The sequence below is a fragment of the Medicago truncatula genome, chromosome 2, assembly GCF_003473485.1.
Source record: "Medicago truncatula cultivar Jemalong A17 chromosome 2, MtrunA17r5.0-ANR, whole genome shotgun sequence".
Taxonomy (NCBI): domain Eukaryota; kingdom Viridiplantae; phylum Streptophyta; class Magnoliopsida; order Fabales; family Fabaceae; genus Medicago; species Medicago truncatula.
The window spans coordinates 30,107,094-30,134,839 of NC_053043.1; the positions used below are offsets into that span (position 1 = coordinate 30,107,094).

The window sequence follows — 27,746 nt, forward strand, 5'->3', positions numbered from 1 at the left end:
ATAATAGCTACATAGATATCACATATACCAAATCAAAAAGAAAGAAAAAAAAACCATTTTTGAGGCAATCACGTAAGTAACTAAATTAAATTGCTAAATCCAAATCAAAAAGAAAGAAAAACAACCAATTTCTGCAGCCACGTATATAACTAAATTGCTAAAAAAAAAACTATGAATTAGTGAAATAGATTATACTAATAGATTTTTAGTTGGTTAGAGCGTGCTGATAACGTGTTATGAAAATAAGTAAATAGAGAGAGCAATGGAGAGAAGGAGAAGAAAAGAGAATAGAAGCAGTATTCTTATTCACTAATGTGTGTATCTCAATGTTACAAATGAGCTCTATTTATAAGAAAATAGAGTAGCTTATGAACTAAGTCCAATAACCTAGTAGTATGGCCAATAACACATTTGCTATCTGGACATCCACTATTAATATTTATAACACTTATTAAATTTTCACACGGCAGAAATATAAAGAAACCGCTCAATTAAGTGAGAAAGGAGAAACTTGGCAGATTTTTTTTCAAAGAGAAAGCCTGCAGTTATGTTTTGATGTGTGATTAGTGGGTAAAGCAGATTTTTTTTCTTTAACAACTGCTATCGTGTGTGTGATTATTAGTGGGTAATGCAGATTTGTTTTTAATAACTACCATCAATTAAGGTCATTTTAGGATTTACAAAAAAAGGCTACACCAAAATATAGTATTCCTTTTATTAATAGGTATAGATAACAGATCGTTTAATATTTGGGTATTTTTTGTTACCATTTTCTTTTTTATGTTTTGTATCACAATTAATTTAAATGAGTAAAAATGCATAGTGGTATTCATGCTAAATATAATTTTCATAAATAAATTATTTTATGTTAATATTAAAAATCATTTTTTGTTGAAAGGGAGTATTGAAAATCATTTAATTATGTTTAATTTGACATTTATATTAATAATTAATAAATTATTTTAAAATTGTCTTGGTCCTTAGTTAATAATGTATTTTTTTATTATTATTGTCCACATTTTTAAAATAGCGCCCGCTCCTCGCTCCCACTCTGCTTTTATTATTATTCCACTATGATTGATGTGAGCTCTATACTTTAAAAAAGGGTCTCACTTTTTTTTTTGAAACAAAAAGAATCTCATTTAAAGTGGTAGAAGTAGAACTCGTATAAATTTTACAAAATAAAAGAATGAAGTTTAGAGAAATTGTTGAAAAAAATATGTTGGTAACCCTTCTCTCATATTAAACTTCTTCCATTATTTTTTTTTTGATGTTAAATAAATTATGGTTAAGAATTGTCTTATTGATGAATTAAACTTAGATTCTCATAAACAATTAATTTTCTAATGAAACTTATTAACCACTTAAAATAAATTGCTTGATCTTAAGATGTAATTCAAAATATGTGACATATTCATAAATATAACATGATCATTCTAACTTCTATTATTTCTACTCATGCCTTTGAGCTCATTTTATGATAATAAATTAGTTAGCCATGTTTTGAGCTTTTTTTTTATTAAAGAGTGTTTTGGGCCTTATTATTATTATTATTGTGCCACGCACCAAGTTTTTGAAGATTGAACATTGCAACCGTGCTTGGCTGTCTTCTTTATCCTTTTAGTCAGGACTTGTCATGATATGATTGTTCCATTTATTATTATATTTATTACAAGTCTTAAATCATTCAATTCCTCAAAAAAATAATCATAAATCAATTAATAAGATAAGATAAGAATAAGATACATTAAATGTCAATATCAAAGAAAGATACATTGTATGTGCTGCTGATTGTACATAATACTATAGTTTTCTTTGTTTGTTGTATTTTGTAAAATCGCAAATAGAAGGGTGCAACATTGAATTAAAAGGTTTCAAAACTCTCTTGAATTTTAGATATAAACATATAACTATATCTAAATCTAATGTGTTACTTACTTTTGAGTTTTGAATTTCAGGTTTAATTCAAAGAAAGAACAAGAGTGTAGAAAATTGAAGTGAGTTAAAAGATATGGCTTACAAATCCTTATCTTCTATCTCTGTATCCGATATTGAATCCCTTGGAATTGCGAGAGACCACGCTGCAACTCTCCACCTGCGTCTCACGGAATTAATTGAAATTCATGGAAATGATACATCTGCCACGTGGCAAAACATCACCAAGAACATCCTCAGCCCTGAACTTCCGTTTTCGTTTCATCAGATGATGTATTATGGTTGCTTCAAGGATTATGGTCCCGACCCGCCCGCTTGGATACCCGACCCGTATGCTCTCTTAACACTATCATCATAGATTATTCGGTTATTAATTTTATAGTTAGTTCAAAAATGATACCGGACACAACAATGATACGTAGACATTGTAAATAATTTTATAAATACAAATGATTGATTATGACAACATATCTATTGTGTCATATACATTTCATCTGAGGTGTTGGTGCTACTTATGTTATGTATATGGTGTAACTGTAACAACAATTTCTTTTGCTACATGTGTAATAGGAATGTCGCATAAGGGTGTGTGAGTTCAAATCTCGTTGTTGATGTGAGGACCTAGTTAGTGTAGTATCTTTTTAAATGCTTTTGAGCCTTGTAGTTTTTTCGAGTTCTAGAGAATCATCTAGTCGAAACTTTTTCCTTAAAGAAAAATAAGCCATAAAAAAAGGAAGTGTACACTAAAGCTCCCACATACGCAGGGTCCGGAAAGGGGTCCCACCATATGGTGTATTCAGGACTTGAACCTATGACTGAACGGGTTCTAGTCCTGGAAACAGCCTCTTGTATTAAAGATAGGCTATAATTCTTCAATTTTTCGGTTAAAGTGAGATAACTTTAGTGGAAAACAACAATTTTTGTACATTATTAACCTATTCATTTTTTCAGTTAGCTAGAAGTTGTATCAAGTGAATGATGAAATTTTGAAAAATGTGTGATAATTGAAATTATGATTATGAAGTTAAAGGTTGTGTACTTCTTTTGTTTGTTGTAATTAGAGAAAGTGTTCAATTGACGAATGTTGGTCGGTTGCTTGAGAAGAGGGGTAAAGAGTTTCTGGGTTCAATGTATAAGGATCCAATTGCAAGCTTCGCTGATTTCCAGAAATTTTCTGTCTCAAACCCTGAGGTCCATCCAAGATAATCTTATTATTTATTTTGAATTTTTTAAGTTTTTTTTATATTTGGCCGTGTTTGTCATTGTTATTGTGTGTTGTTTCAGGTTTATTGGAAAACTGTGCTGGATGAAATGAACATATCATTTTCTAAACAACCTGAATGCATCTTACGTGACAATCCTGGTGAGGACGGTTCATCCTCATACCCAAGTGGTCAATGGCTTCCTGGAGCATCGATTAATCCTGCACAGAATTGCTTGAATTTGAATGGGAAAAGAAATTTGAATGACACGGTAATAATATGGCGTGATGAACTACAAGATGATCTCCCTCTTCAAAGGATGACACTCGAGGAATTGCGTCAAGAGGTTTGGTATGCTGCAAGTAGCCTATCCATTTTGTTATCAATTGTTTAATGGATATCTTCATGGTTACTCATGAACCAATTTTTAAAGTGGATGTTTTAAGTTTCTCTCTGCTATAACTAGGTATGCACAACCGGCCTCAACATATTCTTTTTCCAGGGTTGACATGATTGATTTCTGGTGGGCCTTTCTTAAACAAATGCTTGTTAGATAAGAGAGAGGGCAGTAGGATGGAGAGGAATGAGCCGAGGGAGGTTATGCAGGATTATATATATAATCATTAAGCCCAATCTTATCGAGTGTGTGACCAATCACTCACAATTGAATTTGACAAAATAAGCATGCAACTAGATGTAAGGAAGGAAACAAACTGAATTAGGAGGGAAGTGACAGTAGCGAAGAGGATACAATCTGAAAAAATGGAAATGGAGATGAGGAAACGAGAGTTGGGAGGGAAGTGAGAGTAGTCAGGTGGGTCCGTTAGTTTCAGCTCTCATTTATATCCTTTCCTTTCTGTTAGACTTCTTATGACGGCGGTTATGGGAAGTTAGGTTTTTATTATGTGTCAATTAGTATAGCAGTTATGGGTTATGTGTGTTTCTGTTTTAGAATAAATAGACAGGAAAGGAGAAAGTGATTATGGGATTTTTCTGATTTGTTATGGGAGGGAGAGACCAAGCTCTCTAATTCTTGGATGGAGAGGCGAAGACTCTCGAATTTCTTGGATAGTAATTGTGTATATATTTTTCCTTAGTTTATGTGTGAATTCTATATTATCTATAGTGTTGCGTAATTGTTTGTTGAAAACGTTTCTGCCATCAATTAAAGTCACTTTCTACTATTAAAGTGTACTTTGGTACTAGTTTCTAACACTTTCATTCTCCATTGCTCACCATTCTAACAGGAGCTCTGCTTCCTGGTTTTGTCATCCATTTTTAGTGTCGATTCCAGTTTCCATCGACTTCGTTTTAAAAGTCATTAATCAACCAATGACCACCTTAAGCTGTTGAACTTCATATGTAACCCTATTGTCAGAATTTTTTTTGCGGCCGGCAACAGAAAATCTGTTTAGTATATCATCAGTTGACTTTATTCTTGACCACAAATGATAGCTTTCATGAGAGTTTCCAACTTGAAAGTGTTGGCTGATAGGCCTGCACTACCAGAGTATAAAATTCAATTTATGGCGTGTGTATTGAAAATTGGTAGATTTTGGTAGCAGAGAATATAGACGGTGGCTTTATGCCGCAGTTTTCCCAAACTTTACAATGTCCTAAGAGATACTTTTACATTTCATAAGATTTGGCTGGCGAGGTATGCATATCCATAGGACAGAGTGCAAGTTTCTAACTTAGAGAAAGGAGCACACACACGCGAACTCTTTACATGCTTTCTAACATATATTTGAAGCAATATTGTCAATACGGTGCCTTACTGGTGTAGCGTCCAGCATCTATATGGTACAGGACACACAATAGCAAATCAGTTTAGTGTAATGGCCGTAGAAACCGCTATAGTAGCCAACGTAACAGTCGTTGCGGCAAGATAACGCCGCACGCAAGAATGAGATAAAATTTCCAAAAATACTCTTCAAATTTATTTTATGGTCTTTGACTGGGATATGTTAGGAATTTCACAATTAAAACAAAATACCGGAGCAGCATTTGAGCTTCTCCTTTTTCACTTTGTCTCACTCCTGTTGTCATTTTCACTATCCTCACGGGTCAGTTCCAGTCACATCTAGTCGTTATGTTCTTATGTACATAGTATAAATCTTATAAAATGTATTAAAATTTCTGAAAAGTTACCATCCCACTAGCCCTTGCAACATTTTTTAGGTCCACGGCTACACTCCACTATCCGAAGTTGATAATACTTATTTTAAAGTCTAACCAACTTGTGCCAAAAAAGTATAGATGGTAGATTTATACTAGAGTTTTTCTATTCGTTGTAAACTTTTGAATTTAAAATGGTGCATAGTGTGGTTAATCTAAAATTATATTTTCTAGTTTCAGTATTGAAAACAGCCAAATGAAACTATGTTGCTTCTGTTAACTGTAGGTTAGTTGCATATGCTCTTGAATCACTGGGTCTGGAGAAAGGATCTGCAATTGCAATTGATATGCCAATGAATTGTACATCTGTGGTCATCTACCTAGCTATCGTTCTTGCAGGTTATGTTGCTGTATCCATAGCTGATAGTTTTGCGCCACGTGAAATATCAACCAGGCTTAAAATATCAAATGCAAAAGTCATATTTACCCAGGTTTAATCCCTAATATCTTTTGATTACTATTTCTTTTTCTTGTTGTATACGTTGATTTTTTTTTGTTTACGATGTAATTGTTTTGTTACTGTTGAAACATTGGGAATTTAGGTAGAAAAGGAATAGAAGAGAAAATAGAGATTGAATAATTTGAATTGATATTGATTTGATGTGACACAAAGTTCAAGGTACTAACCTTATTTATCTATATACTGGTATTAGACTCCTAATCCTTACTTAATGAGGAAACAAACAATGAAATATGATGAATCTTTTCACGTGGGCATCACTCCTCAGAGATCACCTAGGATACTTTATTTATTATAAGATACAATAATAATATTATGAGATAGGTTCAAAATATTCTTATAGTCCTGTTTAAAGCTAAGCTTTTATCCAAACACACCTAAGGAAAAAATAGTGTAATGCAGTGCCGCTTTTGGACTAGGGATGTGTTGGACTGCATTGACTTATGTAAGTAATAAGTGTCCATAAATCACTACTAGTGTATTGTTCATCCGTGAGAAAACTTTTATCACCAAAATGAGTCAACTGGAGAAGTAATCACTTATATGATTCATTACTGCAAAAAGCAGCATGATAAACATCTTCCAACTTTCTCTGTCTAGTTCAATGTTATGCCAGCATTTAAAAAAGCCATACAATAGCTAAAACAGTGACAACTTTGAAGGTCATTGTTGTTATGACAATCCTTTCCTACTAATTGTTCATTTGGACGATTGTTTGTTTTATACATGATGAATCATGCTAGTGGTAACTTGCACAGGCTCTTTGTCCCAAGAGTTCTGATGAAGCCTGCAATTTTTTATTTTTGATGAATTTAGAAAAATATTTTGTACTTGTTGTTCATAATTACTTGCGAAGAGTTTTCCACGTACCATCATTTCACTGATGTCTCTTCTTCCTTGGTAATGTACCAATCAGCTCTTTAAGTTTACCCTAGATTTTATTGATCTTGACGAGTCATCACTCCAACAGTGCTTTCCTCATTAGTCTCTCAAACATCCCCGATTGCCTTTCTAGCCATGTCTTAGAGAGCCTACTTTAGTTTTTTCCTAAACGTTAATCTTCAAAACATATAAAATCTTAGTAAGCTTTAGTTTGAGAGGAAGTGTCGGAATAACAAAAAAATATCTCACAATATCATGAGATGATCTCAATGTAGTGGTTTCCATGTTTCATTATATTTCAAAATTTGTTCCATCATTTAATTAGGATTATGATTCTAGTGAAAATAGGAATTTAAACTTTGTATTTTCATGTCCTTCACATAATCGATATCAAATTTGGAATATCTAGTCTCTATCCTTTCTTTTTATTCTTTCCTACCTGTAATAAAATAATTTCATTACATTTAAGTTTGCTAGTTTATTTCTCGATATATCTGCTATTATTTCCGTTGTTAGGTGTCAATTGTGTGACTAATTACATTTTCGTAGTTATTTACTTTTTCCTGTTTATTCTTTGCCCTCCTTCCCTTCTGTTACTTATCAGGATCTCATACTTCGTGGTGATAAAGCCCTCCCTCTTTACAGGTGAAAATCCTTTTTAACAGTTCAGTGAAGTAACCCTCTAGTTGATTTGTCTCCATGGTTTACCAATAATTTGATATCTCACGTTGTTACTTGACTTCCTTCCCAAATGCAGTAGAGTTGTGGATGCCCAATCACCTATGGCAATCGTTATCCCAACTAGAGGCTCTGGGTTCAGCATGCAACTGCGTAATGGTGACCTTTCATGGTGTGATTTTTTGGAGAGAGTCAATAAAATAAAGTATGCACTTTAATTTTGATTTGTTTATAGTTACATAATTTATGAAATGAAAAACCATTGTTAGGCGATACACCTCTGATTCTTTCAACATTCTCATATGTTGATGTTTACATATGATCCAAAAGCTCATCAGCATGAATAGTTCTGATTATGAGAATCTCCTTCAATTCTCATTCCCATTATTATCATGCAACATACAGAGGCAAGGAATTCCTAGCAGCGGAACAACCAGTAGAAACATTTACAAACATTCTCTTTTCTTCTGGAACAACAGGCAAGTTAAATTTTGTATTTTGTCTTGAAATCTTACATATTTAGACGAAGAGCTTAATACAGGAAATTCCATGGACCAATATTAACCTAGTCCAAATCTCATTGCCGTCTGACTTTGTGGTATCTGTCTGACTTTGTGGTATAGGTGATCCAAAGGCAATTCCATGGACCAATATTACTCCTCTAAAAGCTGCTGCAGATGCGTGGTGCCACATGGACGTTCGTAAAGGTGATGTAGTTTGCTGGCCCACTAATCTTGGATGGATGATGGGGCCATGGCTAGTATATGCATCATTGTTAAATGGAGCTTCAATGGCTTTGTATAATGGATCCCCACTTGGCTCCGGCTTTGCCAAATTCGTACAGGTATGAAACCATCCTTCCGTCATAATTTTCGACGGTTCCCGTTTCTTTTCTTGCCTATCAACATTAGATATACATAGAATGACACATTTTCATAAGTTTCTATCACTACGCATATCGCCTCGCATCCAGCACTAGGAAGGTGCTGGGGTTTGCAATGAAGGCAGTCCTAAGTTTCCACGATTAAGATGGGCACGGGTGGACTGCAATTAAAGTGTTTTTTCGAACATGTTATATAGTTTTATTCATATTGAGTGCTATTTTGCCCTGTTTAGGATGCTAAAGTAACAATGCTTGGTGTAATTCCAAGTCTTGTACGGAGCTGGAGAAATGCAAATTCTACATCCGGCTATGATTGGTCTGCTATCCGGTGAGCACTATTTAATCAACTACCCTAGTACACTAACAGACGTACCACATGAATGCGAATTTATGAGTATGCAGCATCTGATTGGAACTATTATTTTAACCGTAGTTGCTTTGCATCCACTGGAGAAGCATCGAACGTAGATGAATACCTTTGGCTGATGGGAAGAGCTCATTACAAGCCTATCATCGAATACTGTGGTGGTACCGAGATTGGGGGTGGATTCGTCACTGGATCATTACTACAGGCTCAGTCATTGGCTGCTTTTAGCACACCGGCAATGTGCTGCAATTTGTTTATTCTTGCTGATGATGGGCATCCTATTGTAAGAACTGTTCATTCAACTTTACTTTTGAACAGTTATCCGTGTTAAATGAGCTGGTGAACCATATGCAGTTCTTGTATGCATAAATGACATAAAGCTGATTTTTTTACTTTCCTAGTTATGAGTCTTATGACAAACCTGTATGCCTTTATTATTACAATTACAAAGAATATTGAAATTCTATATGTTGTTTTTGTTCTAGAAGTTTTCATCTTGTGTTTGTCAATCTTCTAAAAATTCAAATGATCTCTGAAAGACTGCAACATCATGTTGCTTTCTTGAACAAACCAATGAAGTGATTAAATACTTAAACTCGAGTTCAATCTTCTTTTCCATTACAGCCACAAAATGTTCCAGGAATAGGCGAGTTAGCTCTTGGCTCCCTTATGCTTGGGGCATCAAACACACTGCTGAATGCTGATCATTATGGTGTCTATTTCAAGGGAATGCCTCTCTCGAATGGAAAGGTAGACATACAATTCTCCTTTATGATATCTTGAATTCCTGAATATTGACAATTGAGTTTCTCTCTAGTCAGGTTTTACGAAGACATGGAGATGTATTTGAGCGTACTTCTAGAGGATACTATCATGCGCATGGTCGTGCAGATGATACAATGAACCTTGGAGGAATCAAGGTAATTTTTTTCCCTATAATAATAATAATAAGCTTAATTGAATGTTTGATCCCTTGTGTTTATTTGAGGTTTCAATTTGGTCCCTTATGTTTTAAAAGTTTCAAGCTTGTCCTTTTATGTTTTAAAAGTTTCAAGTTGGTCTAAAACATTACTCCCAGTTGAATAATTAGTCCATTTAGCCACATAATATTTTAAAACTGATTTTATAAATAAGTTCAAAACCGGCATCCATATTCTCAACATATATCTCTAAACGGCCAAGTGACGAAATGACTAACTTATTTCAATATGAGTAACGTTCAAAACATAATAATAATAATAATAATAAATTATAATAATGTAGTTAGAATATTAGCTAATGCCTCGGGAATTTGGTATAACTTCCCCTGTTGTCCTTAACATTGTTGTCTAAAATAAATTGTAATAATACACAACTGGTAGAACAATGTAAGGATAGGACCATGAACACTTCATTATATGATATCAACCTCCATAGGATGCATCGATACAAACTGTTCATCTATGGAATAGAAATTAGGGCATGATATATAGTTATTTTCAGCCTAGTTACTGAAAATAACTAATAAGATACAAAGATACAGAGAATATGATTCATCTCAGTAATATCAAATAAATGACATGAGTTTGTGTTGTTAAAGCCTTTTTACTTAAAATTTTCTCCATGTTACAACCATATAGATTCTAAATTTTATTTTGTTTTCTTTATTAATAAACTAGTTACTCTATTCAACTGCATGTGCATTCTACTTTATTAGCATGCTCTGACATATCATGTTGTTTCGATAGGTGAGTTCAGTTGAAATTGAACGGATATGCAACGGAGTAGATAGTAATATTGTGGAAACAGCTGCCATTGGGATACCGCCTTCTGGTGGTGGTCCAGAGCAGTTGGCTGTAGCTGTTGTACTGAAGAATTCAAACATCACACCACAAGATTTACAGAAATTGAGGATGTCTTTTAACTCAGCTCTCCAAAAAACTCTAAATCCATTATTCAGGGTACTTATTAATTTCTATATATTCATAAAGTTCATCGTCATAGTATAGTTTGGTGTTCTAAATATATGCTCGTTTGTGTAGGTCTCTCAAGTAGTACCAGTGCCGTCTCTTCCTAGGACAGCCTCAAACAAGGTCATGAGAAGGGTCTTGCGGCAGCAACTTGCGGAACAAAGCCAAAGTTCTAAAATATAACAATTTTATTAATTGAAAGCTTGATTTCTATTAGATTACAAAATAATTTGTATAAGTAGCCTCCCTTGATCTCATTTTGTACCTTCTATAATACCTCAGAAAAAGGAGGAATTCACTTGGAATCAGGTGAATTGATACAAATGAAGCACAAACACAAACACGAGCACCAAACACGACACTTGACACTGACATGGACATGTCGATACCAGTAAATTTTGTGAAAATGACATAATTCAATGTAATCACAAGTGTTGGTTTCATGTCGGTGTCGGACACAACACGTGCCGAACACTAAGACATGCCTTCAATCAGATTCAGAAGCGTTCGTGCAATAGAGCTACAAACTCTTTATAGGACTGCCTCTAAAAGAGAAATGTCTCGACATTCATCTTCTCATATGTCCTTGCCGAATCTTAAAATGCAATTAAAAGAAAGAAAAAAAAAAACAGATATAAAAACAAATTGAATTGCAACTCCACTAAAGAGCTCAATGATTACTCCGCTGCACCTCTTTTCCTATGTTCACCTAGTTCGAGTGTTTATCTGGTGATAGTGAGAATCATGGTTGCTTTAACTCAGTTGCCTCAAGTTGGAAATGGGACAAAATACCTCAGAAAAAAAGGAAGAATTCACTTGGGATCGGGTGAATTGGTACAAATGAAGCAGACACTAGACACGACATTGATAAGGACACATTGATATCGGTAAAATTTTGAGAAAATGTCATAATTAAATGAAATCACAAGTGTCGGTGTCAGACACGACACGTGTCAGACATTGAGACATGACTTCAATCAGAACTCTTTCGAGGACTGTCTCTAAAAGAGAAATGTCTCGACAGTCATCTTCGCATATGTCCTTGCGGATTCTTAAAATCCAATTAAAAGAAAGAGAGGAAAAAAAATAAAAACAGAGATGTAAAAACAAATTGAATTGCAACTCCACTAATACAATATACACAAAAGGTTGTTTACCAAATCACATGTTTTAAAAACTGTCATAACATTAAATACAAGGTTAATTTAAATATCAATAAACTCCTACATCAACGGTTAATTCCATATGGATGGTACACCAAATGTTGGTTTCTTCGATTATTTCTGATGGCATAGCAACCTAAGACATATATGCTAGTGAGGAGTATAAGCACACAAACATTGAATATTGTGAGATATCTCCATTGGTTCCTTATGTTAGCCAACACTTCTCCTTTACATGAATTGCAATCATAACACAGTTTGTTCTCCTTGTTTTTCCATGTGAAGCAATCTGTATCATTCATTGCTGGACCTGTTTTTGGTACTTCCCAGAATGTTGCATTTTTCATTGTGAATCCACATTGCACTGGTGGCTTACAACATCCAACCTATGAGAAACAGAAAAACAATATAAGAAACACTACTAAATGCAAACACAATTCACATCGTAGTGCACAGCGACATCGCAAGAAAATGGATGAGTACAAGTAGTACTAAACCATCGGAATTTTTGGTCGTGTTCGCCTATAATACTACCATGATGATAACTACAAGTTTACAAAACTTCTCACCATTCTCACAACATTCATCAAATTAGACGGTTATTGCATATAGTATTAGATTGTTTGTTCACTCGCGCCTGGGATCAATAGACGGTTTTTTCTTTTGAAATTCGGGATCTATGGATGATGATAACTAGTTTTAGTTTACAAAACTTCTAATCATTCTCACATTATTCATCAAGATATCATTATATGTGTAGACTTGGCCATTTTCATAATGAATTCAAATTGAACTATCTAGATTTTAATTTGCTACAATACAATATTTTTTACACCAATTAACTCTACAGAAAACAAAACTATGCAAATTCACGATATATAGTATTTGACCACGATTCTATGCAATATGATTGTTATTGATCACATCGTAACTATAGTGCTAAATTACAAAGTTCAACTGCAATTGCGACAATATTGTAAAGATTTTAAAAGTCTTTACAATATCATCGCAAAATCGCAATTGTGAATGCATCAGTCACAATTTCTCACTCATATTTTAGGTTTGAATGATAATTACTACAATTTAAAAAGAAAGTACGACTAACCCCCGCGGCGGAGAGATTCCGTTGACACAAACCTACACCCAACAAACAACTCTTAATATCATTCCAATTTTTATCATTAATAACATACTGTTGCAACCATAGCGAGAAATCCGCAACCTTATACTCTCCAAAACCTTTATCAGAAACCTTTTGACCAACAACCTTATTAGTCACAAACAATGCAAAAACAGTGAACAACATGAACGCTAATATAACAAAGAACGTTGCAAGAAGATAAGCATAAAGAGCCTCGTTGATACGGAACATCGAGCCCATTATTCCGAGAACAGATACGACGAAAACAAAGAAGGCCCCGAAGAGGAGAGGATACATCAACACTTTAAGGCAGTCTGTTTTATGGAAGTGGATGTATGCAGAACCAGCCATGCCAGCGAGTGAAAGCAGTAAGGTTAGAATGTTTAGGGTTCCAACCAATGTGTTGCTTATGCGGAACATTTTTTTGTTGATTATTAAATTTGTTTATTTGGGAATTGTGAATTGTTTTGTGACAACGAAAGAGAATTTGGAGAAGATTATAAAAAGAACTGCTTTGTAGGGGTAACGGTATTTTTTTTTTTTTTTGAAGGAGTAGGGGTAACGGTATTTTGAGGGTTGTGGAATGATGTGTAGTTTTCCATTGACCAGTTAGAAAAATTTGGAATATATCCATGAATGACGTGTTAATATGCGATTTTTTTTATACTATCTCTATCAATCAATATTATCTATACTCTATACCTATTAATAAAGGCAATACTTTTCTTTTGGTGTAGCCTTTTTTAGTTCCAATTTTGCCCTGGAATAAGTCGGTTATATTACTTATATATCCTTTCAAAATCACATTGAATTGAATGATAACTTCAGTGTCAGTTTCCTTCCCTTATCTTAACCCTTGAACTGAAAAAAAATAGGAAAAACTATTCGTTCTTAAATTTCCTTTTGTGTGGAGGTGTGAGAGGCACAGCTCTGATCAAACTGTTGAACAAAGAACATTCAGGCAGTCAATTGACATTGCGATTGTGGCACTGGAGTAAGCACTCTACATCTCTTAATACCCTTTCTCTCTTTCTCATATCTTTTTCACTTTCTCATTCACTTCCTTTTCTTTCTTTTTTTTTAAACCAAGTAAAATATCTCATGAATAATTTCAAGTTGGTTTGTTTGTGATTAATAATTTTTTATATTTTGTTTTTTTAGTACATGCGGCCTTTTCTTTTTGGTGTTTGATTATGCATAAATTGGGTACAGTTGCATCTATATTAATTTCATTGTTGTTGCTAAGAATGTTGGCCCTAAATGATTTGTGGTCTTTCTCTCTATCCACTTTTTCTTATTTTATCCTCTTCGTTCATGATTATTCTTATTTTGGGTGCATGTAAGGAGTACAACATAATGAAGTGATCATAGAAAAAGATTACGCATGTTCATAACGAAATGATACAACTGAAATGCTTTTATGTTTTATCTTGCTATACGCAATGTTCCAAAATTACCCTCTAACTTCTACCATTATGTAACTTCTGTGTATGACTCAAAAAAGCATTCCAAAGCAACATTTATGTATGCTTCTATACCTATTAATAAAGGCAATACTTTTTTTTTGATGTAGTCTTTTTACCTTCCATATTTACCCTTTTGTATTTTAAATTTTAAATAAAAAAAGGCAGCAGTTGCATATGAACAGGAGAGGAAGAAGCGGTTTACAACATCTAGGGTGGATTTACTTCTAGGGAGAGTGAACTTTATTTTTTCTGTCATAAAATTGGAGTAAAATTCATCTAAGAAAAGAGAGACTCAAACCAATTTTTATTTGTTAATTCAATTCCTTTAAATTTCTAACAATGGGATTCTTTACTTCTACTAGAATTAAATTAAGGAAACTGCAAATAGGCATGGAATTGTGGTCAAACCTTTTCTTCCTTAATGTAAGTTTGACTTTAAGTTGTTTTTGTGATTGATTGAAGCCAGATTTTTTTGGTTCGAGTTGCAACATTATGAACATTCAATGAGGTTTGCCTTTTACACACCTTCCATTTTTATTTCTTCTTATAAATGATATCTATTTTATATCTTCAGTCTATTTGATTTTTTAACAAGAATATCTATAACATCTAATAAAGGTAAAACACTCTTTTGGTGTAGCCTATTTTATCTACACTCTTTTTAATTTTTGATATTTTTGTCACGTTCAATAATTAATTGGTGCAGTTTTTCTTTTCAAATTTGTTCTTATGTTCACCAAAGTTTGTTACAGTTTGAGGCAGGAAAGAGGAAAACCCAACATCTTTTTCAAAGTGCAAGTGACTGTTTGTATATGAGTATATGACAATGCCATATGCCATTCATTGTTATCACAGAAAAAAAAAATGCCATTTAACATGCATTTCTGGCACTATCGTCATTCCTTCATATAAGTTACTCCAATTGATGCATCTTCTTATAATTTGCACTTTTGATTATCAATCACTATTTTGTATCTTTTTCAGTTTGTAGATGCCCTCAAATTAACAATCCATAAAGCAAAGAGGAAAAAATACATCTTCCAAACACAAAAGAAAGGGGGGAAAGAAAAAGAAAATGGTAGGAAAGTAGGGGATATGGAGGTCATCCTCTAATGGTGGGTTCAACGTAGACTATACTCTCTTGGCAATCACACCAATGATGGAAGGATAAAGGTTGCGCAAAAGACCGAGAAAGTGGTTTATTCATAGTTTTCATTGCATGTAACAAAGTTTTAACGAAAGCACATTCACTTTGTTTTGAAAACATAGATTGTTTTCTTCTAAATTTTTTAGATTCTTTTTAGTTAATTTCTACTCTTAATTTTATCTCCAACTAATTTACTTCTTCCCCTTGATTTTTTGTAGTGACGTTGCGATGCAAATTGAAAGGATGGCCATTTCTTATAATTAAGAAACTCTAATGGAAAGAGATAACGAAAAAAATTTAAGGGGGAGAAGTTGAAAGGAAATGAAAAATTCTATGGCGTGTTTCAAATTAAAGGTTATGACTTGAAATTTAATTACTTTAAAATGATTATCTCCCTTACTTTGGGTGGATTTAACAAGTATAACATAGCAAACAGGTCATAGATAACCACTTACTGAAGAAACATGTAATTGATCCCTTCAAAAAAACTATAAACTAATTGTCACACATACATACACTAAAGTGAAATTGAAAGCGTGTTAATCATCAGAAAAGGAGGATGAGAGAAGAGAGATAAACATGCATGGATACAAAAGGTAATGAGCCGGGAAGCCCACACGGTCGTAGCCAGAGGACAACATGCATATGGACCATGGTGGCGGTGGTATTTCTAACCCTTTGGTTCTCTCTCTTTGTTGGTTATTAACAAAAGATTGCGAGAAAGACAACAAAGAGATACAACCAAGAAACACCACGATTATTAACACGTAAGTTCTCTTTGAATTGAAACACTCACTAAGATTAGGAAATGGGGTAGACAAGGAGATTAACATACGACATTTTTGTAACAGGAAATTGCCACCAAGAAACTTGGTTGTCGCAATGTAGCGCCATAGAAGCAAATTGATTGTTTGAATATTCATCTTTCACCTAGGAGACGGTGGTTAATCAAGCATTGTACCATTTTAATGACAATGACCATTCATCTTCACTCATGACTTCTCTCTATATATTTTCTATGTTTGATGATTGTTCTTTTTTTTTTTTTTGTTGACATTTTTAATTTGGTTTTATGGGTATTCAACAATTCCATGGTAATGGAAATATCTTTCTTTCTTTTCAAGTTAAGATCAAGGCGTTTGTGTTGCATGGATCAATGAATAATATTTGGTTCATAACAATGTTTATTCTCATTTTAATAAATAAATTGCAAAGGTGATACACCCTTTTATATATGTAAGAGCTTATTGTGCATCATATTTAATTAATAAAAAAGGATGTAACAACGTAATTTGGTGTGTCAAATAATTCATATGTTTTTTTGCATATGTTTGGTTTTTAATTATTTCCCTCCTACATCAATTCTTTGGTGCTCTTAGGTATCTATTGTTTGTTTCTTTAATCAAGCTATTGATTTATGATTGTTATAACTTTGGCGCTTGATTTAAAAATATATATTCTGCTTTTTTTTCCTCTTCTACTTTTCAGTTGCCTTTGAGGAAAGCTTACATATAGTGAATTTTCATTGGTATAGTTGGGAGGCTTTATTTTTTTGTATAAGAATCTTTCAAAAAATTTATTTGTTTGTTGGTGAGAAATATTGATTGTGATTCAACATATTATGCTTTTTAGAAATGTTTTTTTTTTTTAAAGAATGGTGTGTTTAGATGGAAGATTTATGAGAGGAGGGCTTACTTTTCCTTTTTAAATTACAAACACTAAAAATATTTTTTTTACAAAATTGCTAAACTAAATTCACGACATAAAAAAAAACACCAAAATGACTTTTTTTTCAAACTTTTTGTGGCTTTGATTAAACTGAATTCACGACATAAAAAAACCACCAAAATGACTTTTTTTCAAACTTTTTTGGCTTCGATTAAAGTGTACTAAAGCGGAAACTCAATAGTATGGATAAATATGATTAGACAAATGCAATAAGAGAGAGGTAGATTGGGTAAAGAGGGAGCTTTCTTTTATAATCGAAGAGATGGAGAATGGGTGAATATTAGACAAATGCAAAAAGATTAAACTGCAATCAATAAAGGTTTTTATAAATTGTCTTAGCGGTAGGAAAGATATATGATATTTCTTTTAATTCTAATAATTTTCTCCAAGATATATCAAGAAAAACTAAACAACATTGATGTTAAAAAACATACTGTTTATGAGTTACATGCGTTAGCGCAGTAGAAAGAGCGGACAGACGGACACGGGAGTGCCTGTCTGGACGCTAGTATATATAAAGTAAGTTTTTTTACGCCACATGTCACTTCCACGTTTATTCAAACTATTATTATTATTTTACTATTTTTTAAAACCTATATTTAATTTAGAATAAATACCTCAACAAATTTTTGATCATATCTACTAAATATTTTACTTAACTTTTTAATTGAGTTACTAATATTTTATGTGATAGAAATATCTCAATAGAAATAACACAAATTCCTAAAAGTTAATTTTATTCTATGTGATAATATTTTTATTAAATCCAATTAATTTTATCTGTATGTGCATCTATAAATTTACAAGTATTTATAATATAATATATTTTATTATATTTGTGTGTATTTATTAAGATATTTATCTTATATCAATCCGTGATAAATTTTATTTGCGGATATCATACATATAATTTTTTTTATCTTCTTGAATATGTCTAACCCGGACAACGCCGGGTAAATACACTAGTTCTTATTATAGTAGACAAATTAATTTTTTTCGTCCCGTGAATTTATATGCAAGGTATATGGTTCGAACCCTAGACACCACAAAAAAAAAACATTATTTTTTAATTGAATAGCTAATGTGTATTTTAACAAAAAAAATGATGTACATAGATCAAATACATTATATATATATATATATATATATATATATATAGAGAGAGACCAAATACATCAGTTATTCAATGAATCTGAATCTGCAAAGTGGATTATAACAAGGAAGAGAAATAATATAAAATTTGAGTTTATCCCTAAAAAAAAATTGAGTTTAAAATCTATGCATTGTCGATGTAAAGTTATTTTACATATGCATCCAATGATGTGTTGTCATCTCAATTAATGGATATAATAATTCATCTCGAGGATAGGACAGTCTTAGGAATTCTTCTCTGCATGGAGGTTACAGGGAGGGCCGGGTTCACTTTTAGGAAGACGTTATCATGATCATTCTCGTGATTCACACGAATTCTCATGTGATTCACGCGGTTTTGGAGAATTAGGGTCTTCACATAGCAGCAACAGGTTTCATGCATGCTACCATCATTCTCGGCCAAGCTACTCTCGGCATGCATCTTATCGCCATCATTCCAAGACTGAACGTGGACGATCACGCATCAGGCAATTGTCGCACTGCATGCACGTTTCTATTTCTATTTTGCCCTCTGTCACTTCGCAAGGTAACATTTTTGCCTTTATGGCTTCCTTCTATGTCACAAACTTACCTGATCATGTGCAATACGTTGATCTCCATAAGGCTTTTGAGGTTTGTGGTATTCTATCAGATGTTTATGTTGCTAGAAATAGGAATGCTCGTGGCCAAAATTACGGTTTTGTGCGTTATATCAATGTGAAGGATGTGGCAAAACTGCAGAAAGTTCTGAATAATGTCTTTTTTGGTCAGAATAAAGTGTGGGAAAATGTTGCATGCTTTGATAGGTTTGGTGAGGTTAAGAAAGAATTGTTCAATGGCAGTGGGAGGAAAAAATAAGTTGAAAATAGTGTCAAAGATGAAAGGAAAAAAATGAAAGAAAGAAAAAAGAATAAAAAATTATGGGAGGAAAAAATAAGTCGAAAAATAGTGTTGAAGGCGAAAAAATTGTTGAGAGGAAAAAATAATAAGGGAGAAAAAATCAATGAGGGAGGACTTCTTGATACGGAGAAGGAAGAGATGGTGTTGGCTAGAAAGCAGGCACTTGAGCAAGTTAAATTGAATGCTAAGGGTAGTGAGGAGGAAAGGGAGAAAGTACATTTAATTGTCGTTGTTGGTGACATTTCTTATGCTGACTTCTTTAAAGAGAAAAAGATTAGTCACTTCGGTCATGCATCCAAGGTGAATGGTGGCGCAATTGTTACGCGCAAGTTTCATTCTGATAATGATGATGTTGTTTGGGCAAGTAAAGGGTGTTGGCAAGAGTGTTGAATGAGAACTTTATTCCTATTATGCAACAGAAAATCATTGATGCTGGTTTCGATAATGTTCGGGTGTTACCTAGAGGAGGAGATAATGAGGTTTTATTTTGTCCCCGTAAAGAAGACATGATGACAATTACGTTGAAGCTACTGATTTTTTCAGTTGTTTCATTACTGAGATGTGTGCTTTGTCTCTGGCAGAGGATAATGTGTCCGAAAGAGGTGTTTGGCTTCAGATTTATGGAGTTCCTTTACATGTTTGGCATATTAAATTCCTTGAGTTTATTTACTCATCTTGTGGGAGACTTTTAAAAATTGATCCTTGCACTGCTAACTTGGAGAGGTTTGATTTTGCTCGTATTTTAGTTAGCACATAATATTTTGATACTATCAATGTGGTGGAGAATATTTTGATTGATGAAAAACATTATAGTATTAAAATTGTGGAGGAAATAGAAGCGGGTTTTTGATGAGATAAAACCGCAAGTGCACGGTCTTACCGAAGTAGTATGAAAAGAGTATCGTTCCGACAGGGAATAGTTTAATTCAATTAACCTTTGATAATGATTAGAGGAGAAAAGAGTTGTAAGTTGGGGGTTTCAAGCGATTGAAAGATAATAATAATAATAAAAGGAGCCTTGGGATCATTGGTTCATCTAAATAACAAGTCCTTCACAAACCAAACTATAAGCTTATAACTTTATGTTAGACCTAATTTCTCAAGACAGTTTATCTTGTGTTCCTTTAGCAACCAAGCCTATTTCACTGACTTGATTACTATTAGATTTTGGTTCCTCTAACAACCAAGCCTATTTCGCTGACTTGATCATTATTAGTTCCCTTGAAAATCGAAACTATATGTCTCAAAGATTGCAAAGACTATTTCGCTGCCTTTGCAATCCTTGTCTAAATTCACTTGTTCGAATATCAAAGCTCCACTTTCGTTTTATGAATTGATATTTGAGATAATGGATAAACAATTATCAAACCCTCCACTTTCGTTTCCACAGTTTGATAATGGTTGATCCATGTTAAAGCGGTGAATTTAGATAAGAAATTAGGGTTGCATAAGATTAATGCTTAGAGCTTGGCTTGATTAGGATTATGTCATTTAGACTTATCCAACAATCCCAAGACAAAGAGAAGTCTACTCACTCATGTTCATCGTAGACATGAGGAAGAAGAGAGAAAGCATAAAAGTAAATGACAAGAAAATAAAGGAAAAGGAAAGAACTTTTATTAGAAAAGCAATTGTCACTTATTGAATTCCCAGAAAAGATGAATATTTGTGATGGATAGCTACTCTATTTATAGCATACATTCGACTTAAAATCTAAGCAATTACATTACTGAAATGTTCCACAAGAAACTGTGGGCTAAAATAGAGTAGCTTAAAATCTAAGCAAAAGCAGCAAAAGTGACTCTGGAGGGTGGCACGGCCGTGCCAAGCTTCTGACTTTGGGGAGACATATTTTTGTCTCTAAATCTTCGTATTTTCGTACTAAATCAGCTCCAAGTCCCTTTCTTTTGCTCCAAGACTCAATCCATCCAATATTCGTTCCTAAAATATAATAAAGTGCAATTTGTAGTAAACTAACTCAAAAAGAAAATAATACTAATATAAAATAAAATAAAATCTATTTAAAACTAAACTAAATAACATATAAAAATAGATATTAAATGACTCATCAGTTTTGCTCGTGATATTTGTTTTGAGGAAGAAGTTACTGACTCCGCTTCTGAATTCTCAGAACATTTTGGTGAATTGAATAATGATGAACCCATTGTTGATGCCCTTATTCAAGATCTCGGGAGGTTTGGGAGAACTCAACCGAAAAGCAAACAACAGCTCACTCTGCTGCACATTCAACCGAAGACACCATCAATGTTTCGGCTTCTTTTGACATTCAATAGCAACCGGGTCTTTCACCTATTGATCATGTGTTGTCAAATGTTTTAGAAGGCCAATTTGTAGCTCCTTGTGCTCATTCTAATCGTGTCCCTAACGGTGCAGCAAGCAAATTGAAATCAACAAAGGCAACCTCTTGTTCCAATACTCGCAAATCTCCATCAATTTCGGGTCCTTGGAGTTTCAAATGGATTAAGGATCCCAACTTTGGAGACGTTGGAGTTGTTTTTTCGCATAAAAGAAAGGAAAAGGTGATACAACAGTGGCCTAAAGCTACCCATAATCCTTCTCTTATTAGCCTTCGACGTGTTGCATATATGCCGCTTAAAGATCATCAAAATATTATTCGTATGCTCAAGAAACGTAAGAAAAAACCAGCAGCTCCATCTTGCTCTATTGGCAGCGAGAATAAAGAATGTTTGGATGATAAATCATCTTCAACAACATCTGGCGAAGATTGGAAAAATTGGATTTCTTTACATGATAAATCTAATGGTGGTGGCAAAGATATTGTAGACATTGGTAAAGCTATCAATTTATAATTCAAGGCTGATTGCTCTAATATGTTTCAAAGTTCTCTCTCAGCCTATTAAATTAGAGAGAAAGGCAATGAATGGTGATGTTGGCGTGGAAGGCAACCATGCAAATGTTGTGGCCTCTTCGGCAGGTTGTGAATTTGTGTGTTGTGTCGTTTTTAGGTGTTAGTTGTAACGCCCTCTTTGAATTATTTAATTATTTAATTGAGTCTAGAATTTATTAAGACGAGTTTATAGTATATTTATATGATATATGTGTGAATTAAGAGGTTTATATGATTGAGGTGATTTTATGTGATTTATGAGGAGTTGTGACTTATTTTATTGTTTAATAAAATAAGATTTGAAAATAAAATAAATATTGAGTTTAGGGGTTGTTTTGAGATTTTAGAGAGTTTTGGGGGAGAAAGAGAAATAAGATAAGATAGATGGAGGAGATATAAATAGGGAAACCTAGTTTAGAGAAAAACATAACGTACGATCAATTTTGGAGAAAAGGGAGAAAAAGCCAAGAGAAGGGAGAGAGACCTAGAGGCTGCGATTTTCACATTCTAAGGTAAGGGTGAGACTAACTTACAATTCTATTAATCTATATAATTCTGATGATCATATTTAGCAAGTGTAAGATTGAATTAGAGAAGTCGGAGAATTAGGGTTAATGATAGAAATTGATGATTAAACGGTGAAAAGTTGTTAGATTGATGTAGAAACTGTTCCTAGACCTTAGATAATGTATAGGATGAATTATGAAATCAAAGTTAGGCTTAAAACCATGAGAATTAGTGATTTTTATGAAAAACTGCACTTCTGCCCGTAGCAACATCATCGCTCGCCTCCCGAGCCATGATCCTCGCCACGGCGAGTGATGAACTTCATCGCTCACCACACGAGCAACCTTTCCCTGCCTCGCGAGTTGCACGTCGCAGCTCGCCATAGCGAGCAGATGAACTCGCCTCGCGAGCTTGACCAGAGAGCATGCAAGATTTCGTGATTTTGACTTTTGAGTTGATCCTTAGATGCTTTTGAGTGTCTGAACATGTCTAATAATGATTAGGAAAGAATGTAGGATGAGATTGAACCTAGAAAGATTTTAGAATGGAACTTTTGGAAATCTGACCTGAACTCGCCACGGCGAGTAGAGGCTCTCGCCTCGCGAGTGACCCAGAAACAGAGTGCCTTGTTAGGATTTTGCGATCTGTGTCGCACAAGTTGTTAAGAGTTGAACCTTGGAGTAGTATTAAGACTCAATGATGATGTTAATTATAATTTGTGAAGCTGTTTAAGATGTGTTGATATTGATTATGATGTGATATAATGTTATACGCACTACTTGAGTTATGAATGTATATTTGAGATGTTGTTGTCTTGCATTTGATATTATTATGTCATGCTGTTTTTGTATACTGCATGTGTTGTTGTTGTTATTTAACTAATCTGCATGAGTCGGTCTAAGTTGATGAAGATGATGATGTTCCAAATTATTGGATTATATAAGAGGTTGTCGAATTAAGATGTTTAAGAGGTCGAGTCCATGCATTAGCATTTCATTGTTAGGGGCTTGATGCCCTGGAGCCTTGTACTCAACACGATGGAGCTTTAGCTCAAATAGCGATGGGGGCTTGATGCCCTGGAAGTATATTAATACTTATAGCGATGGGGGCTTGATGCCCTGGATTGGTACCACATGCATATAATAGGTCTAAGTTGCATAGTCACATTGTCGAGTCAAAGATGATAAGTTGCCAAGATGTTGAGCTGTGTTCCATTTATGAACTATTTATGAAGTGATATGTGATATATTATTATCCATGATGTTATTATGATGTTTCCAAGTTGCTAAATATAATTGTTGAATTATATGTTTAATATTATTGTTTTGTGAAATCTCACCCCTTCTGCTTGGAAATGTTGCTCTTCGTATGAGTAACTTGCAGGTGATCGAGAGTAGGTTGTTGTGTTTGCTGTCGTGAGTGGCCTTTCCTCATTGAGTCTTAGGTTGCTCTGATACGTAACGGGATGGGGTCTTTGATTGCATGCTTCTATTCCTTTACGTATTGATTCATTGAATTATGATTAAGTTGTTTGAACTGAATTTATGAGGTGTTTGATGAGGCCTGCGTGCCAAGACTTTTTATGATGTTGAATTTAATTCCGCTGCTAATATGTTGAAGATTTATGCTGACGAGGATAATTAGTTAATTATCTCTTTTATGACTTTAAGAAGTGCGATATCCCGTTTATGTGATGTTTTACTCTGATAATGTTTGAAATTTTTAAGTTGGGAAAACGGGGTGTTACATTGGTGGTCAAAATGAAATTTATTTCATAACATAATAGGATTGGGGAGCTTTGAGAAAAGAAAGGAAATTCAAAAGATTGTGAAATATCACCGTCCATGGATTTTATGTGTTTAGGAAACTAAGTTGGAAAGTATTAATGACTTTCTTTGTGCTCCGCTTTCGGGTAATCAAAATTACGGTTTCTCTTACAGACCATCTGTGGGGGCTTCCGGTGGCATTTTAACTCTTTGGGACACGGCTGAAGTTTTCGTCATGATTACTAGGAGCATGGCTCATGTCATTGTTATTCAAGGTAACATGTTGAAAAATGGGGCAGAGTTTTCTCTTGACGACAGGTCAACTTACGTTATTCTTAGCATGTTTTTCAGTTTATTTTAGTAGGATTTAGCAGCAAAAAGGAGGAGTATTAGAACGATTGCCTATGATTTCGAGACTTTTGTAATGCTTACTATATTTGAGTCCGTAATTCTAGTTTTCTAGAAACATAGCAATTTTAGGGGGGTTTTGAAGTAATTCACGAAGAAATCATGCAAATCGGCAAATCAAGAACAACCGAAGAATTGTGAAGATTCAAGAGACAAGAATAAAGATTTAATAGGCCTCAAATGACTTACAAATGGGAGGAATTATGTTCCCAAAGTACCAAGGCAAGTTATTTGACGATGCAGACCTAAAAACGACAAAAAATCGGAGACTGGCCTGGAAGAAAGACATCATGCGCCTAGGGCATTTCCCATGCTCCTAGGGCATGCAAAGGGGTGCACTCTCATGTGCCCCGTGTGTAACAGCCCGATTTTCGCTAGATTTATTTTTTAATTATTTTAATATGCGTTTATTTGTGCTTGTGTGTGATTAATTATCATTGGGTGCATTTTCATGGGTTTTCGTATTAGAAGGGTAATTTAGTCATTTTGGACTCAGGGGTATTTTGGACATTTTGAATGTAAGAGTAAATTAGTAGTTTTTGAAGAGAATTATTTTTAGTGTTTAGTGGGAACCATTATTTTACTAAGTTACTAGAGTAGTAATTAATATTTTACCGTTTAAGTGACCGTTGGTGATATTTTACCGTTAGGTAACCGTTAATAGCATTTTACCGTTGTGAGTGTAGAAACATTTTGGAATTGAGTTGGAGTGGGTTAACTCTACTAAGGTTTAGGGTTAAGCCCATTATGAGAATAGACTATATAAGGGTTGTCTTAAGAGAAAATATCACACAATTTTCATTACATAGATATTTTGATAGAGGTAGAGAGAGAAAGTGGGAGAAAGAAGAAAAAGGGTTAGAGAGAGGAGGAACTTGAAGATTCAAAGATTAGAATTCATCATAATCATTTTAGTGTAATTTTTCATTGTTGTATGATTAAGTGCTTAATTGAGTAAGTGATTAATTATTCATAAATGTTAAAATTCGGGCTCTAATTATGATGATATGTTTGAGCACATGAAATTGGTGATAATTGAATTGTTGTTGGTGAAATTGCATGTTCATGGTATGTATAAATGGGTATATTATGAATTGTGCTTAAATTGATGAATTGTGCTAAGTTGTTGTTGATTTATGGTTGAATTCATGTTTAATGAAGTTGTTGTTGAATTGGATATGTTGTTGTTGATTTGTTCCATGGGTATTCCATTTTGTGGAGTTATTGTTTGGATTGGTGAAGTTGATGTTAAGTTGCTCATGTGAAGAACCAAAATGAACTTTTGATGTATGGGGTTGTTGACTGAATTTTTGATGTTGTTGGGTGAGCTAGACCTAGTAGAATTTCTGTTTTCATGTTGAGGTTGCGTTAGTCGAGTCGATTGGGAGAAAACGGGATTTTCGCTTGAAAAGTCGGTGTCTAAACGTTTTGCAAATAAGTGATTATGTGAGGTTTTGGAAATAGATTTTTGGGTAGTTGAAACTTGAATGTTTCTGTAGATTATGATAGAGCTAAGTGTCAGGAGCGTGTAGGCGAAAACGGCATCGAAAACGGGTTGACGATTTGGATTTTACGCGCGAAAACGTGAAAATTGGAAAATCTTATGTTGTCTGTCAGGCAGAAATCGGACTACGATTTTGACCAGGTTTTGGGGTGTTTCAGCTCGAAAAAAATCGTACTACGATGGGGAAAAATCGGGCTACGATTTTGCATGACCAGAAACTTTTAAAATGCATTTTTCTTCAACCAAATTGTTTCTAAACTTATTTCTAAGTCTAGGGACTTTATCCTAATCATCTAGGGGTGTTTTTATGAAAGAAATAATTTTGTATAAAGGGTCTAATGAGTACTTGCGTTGCTTTTCATTGAATTAAGTAATTATGGAACAAACTTAGGATTTTCTTAAATGAACCTTGGTGGAACTTTGAACTAATGTCTAATAGTTTGTAAGTGGCTTAAGTTCATGACTACATGATTGATTAAGATTGATTTATTAGTTTTCAAACTTGATTATGTTACCTTACTTGAGAGTTATCAAAGTTGGCCGTTTGCCACTTGATACGGTTTTATCGGAAATGGTTCTTTTAAGCCAATTATCTTATGATCTTTAGTGACTAGCCTTGTATGACTAAATGGAGATGTGCGAATGAATTGTTATGTGTTGGATATGATATTTATCATAAGATGTGGTATGTCCTCTTACTTAGAATGTGAGAAATACTTGAAGTGGTAAGACTATATGAGGTAGTTGATGTTAAATGATATTGTTGATTATTGATGATTGTGTTGATAATGTGATAATGAATCTTATTTGAATTATGACTTGATCGTTGTGTGGACGTAAACACTTGGTAATGCAATTGTTGTGGAGATAATCAATATAATTGGAAGTTGTCCTTTATATTGTTGTGAAATTGAGGTTATTGCATTGTTGAGTCCTTACTGTATGTCCATGCATCATAGTCATGTTGGGTTTTGTAGTTGTAAAAGGGTTGAGCTCTTTTACGTCGGAGATTATGTAAGACGGGTGTGAAATCTTACATACGATGTTTTTGTTGCATCGAAGTTGACGACCTTGAGGTGATTTGGTACCACATGCATATATGTGTCGAACTAGGTGCACATCATGACACGAGTCTTATTGGTGAAATGTGATTGATGATTGTGCATGATAAATGTGATTGATGATTGTGCATGATAAATGTGATTGATGATTGTTCATGACACATGTGATTGATGATTGCTTAATGTAAGATGTTGGAATTATGGTATGAGTATACATCTAGATATTATTATTATTATCATTGATTAAGTACATGATATTTGAATTGATTTATTCATGTTTAACTGTTATACGGATTATGATGATGTAATATTTACCCGCAGTGGATCTGTGATGGACCGCCTACATGTATGTATGGATGGGTAGATGTTGTGCAGGATTAGTTGCTTTGGTGAGTTGCTTGGTGGTTGCTTGGATAGCGGG

At 33.9% G+C, this 27,746-nt stretch overlaps 2 protein-coding genes and 1 long non-coding RNA gene across 4 annotated transcripts; 2 read left to right on the plus strand and 1 right to left on the minus strand.

The window, feature by feature from the left end:
* Window positions 1-1,720: 1,720 nt before the first annotated feature.
* On the plus strand, window positions 1,721-11,037 carry LOC25486807 (probable acyl-activating enzyme 17, peroxisomal). Of its 2 annotated transcripts, XM_013608533.3 has the most exons (15): window positions 1,722-1,871; window positions 1,959-2,265; window positions 2,997-3,126; window positions 3,220-3,488; window positions 5,542-5,746; window positions 7,262-7,302; window positions 7,415-7,540; window positions 7,741-7,814; window positions 7,959-8,179; window positions 8,452-8,546; window positions 8,652-8,868; window positions 9,210-9,335; window positions 9,407-9,505; window positions 10,313-10,525; window positions 10,607-11,037. In XM_013608533.3, the coding sequence occupies exons 2-15, from the start codon at window positions 2,012-2,014 to the stop codon at window positions 10,715-10,717; spliced, it is 2,181 nt and encodes a 726-aa protein (XP_013463987.1). In that variant the 5' UTR covers window positions 1,722-1,871; window positions 1,959-2,011; the 3' UTR covers window positions 10,718-11,037. The 2 variants fall into 2 exon arrangements, 1 of the variants encoding a protein (XP_013463987.1); XR_003009308.2 differs by lacking the exon at window positions 10,607-11,037 and having other exon boundaries at window positions 1,721-1,871; window positions 9,403-9,505; window positions 10,313-10,348.
* Window positions 11,038-11,762: 725 nt separating this feature from the next.
* LOC25486808 (tetraspanin-11) lies at window positions 11,763-13,421 on the minus strand. The gene is made up of 2 exons (XM_013608534.3): window positions 12,803-13,421; window positions 11,763-12,083 (listed from the first exon to the last, which is right to left on the minus strand). Exons 1-2 carry the CDS (start codon window positions 13,256-13,258, stop codon window positions 11,763-11,765), a joined length of 777 nt encoding a protein of 258 aa, XP_013463988.1. The 5' UTR covers window positions 13,259-13,421.
* A 103-nt stretch (window positions 13,422-13,524) lies between these two features.
* LOC25486809 (uncharacterized) lies at window positions 13,525-15,570 on the plus strand. The gene is made up of 3 exons (XR_003009311.2): window positions 13,525-13,832; window positions 14,767-14,812; window positions 15,289-15,570. It is a non-coding gene; the product is annotated as an uncharacterized lncRNA (long non-coding RNA).
* The last annotated feature ends 12,176 nt before the right edge of the window (window positions 15,571-27,746 follow it).

Excerpts from the sequence above, each read along its gene's own strand:
- LOC25486807 (XM_013608533.3), top strand. The coding sequence starts at position 2,012 with ATGGCTTACAAATCCTTATCTTCTATCTCTGTATCCGATATTGAATCC. Across the intron at positions 7,303-7,414 it reads AAAGCCCTCCCTCTTTACAG|TAGAGTTGTGGATGCCCAAT; the intron begins GTGAAAATCCTT and ends TCCCAAATGCAG. Across the intron at positions 7,541-7,740 it reads GAGAGAGTCAATAAAATAAA|AGGCAAGGAATTCCTAGCAG; the intron begins GTATGCACTTTA and ends TGCAACATACAG.
- LOC25486808 (XM_013608534.3), bottom strand. The coding sequence starts at position 13,258 with ATGTTCCGCATAAGCAACACATTGGTTGGAACCCTAAACATTCTAACC. Across the intron at positions 12,084-12,802 it reads GGAATCTCTCCGCCGCGGGG|GTTGGATGTTGTAAGCCACC; the intron begins GTTAGTCGTACT and ends TGTTTCTCATAG.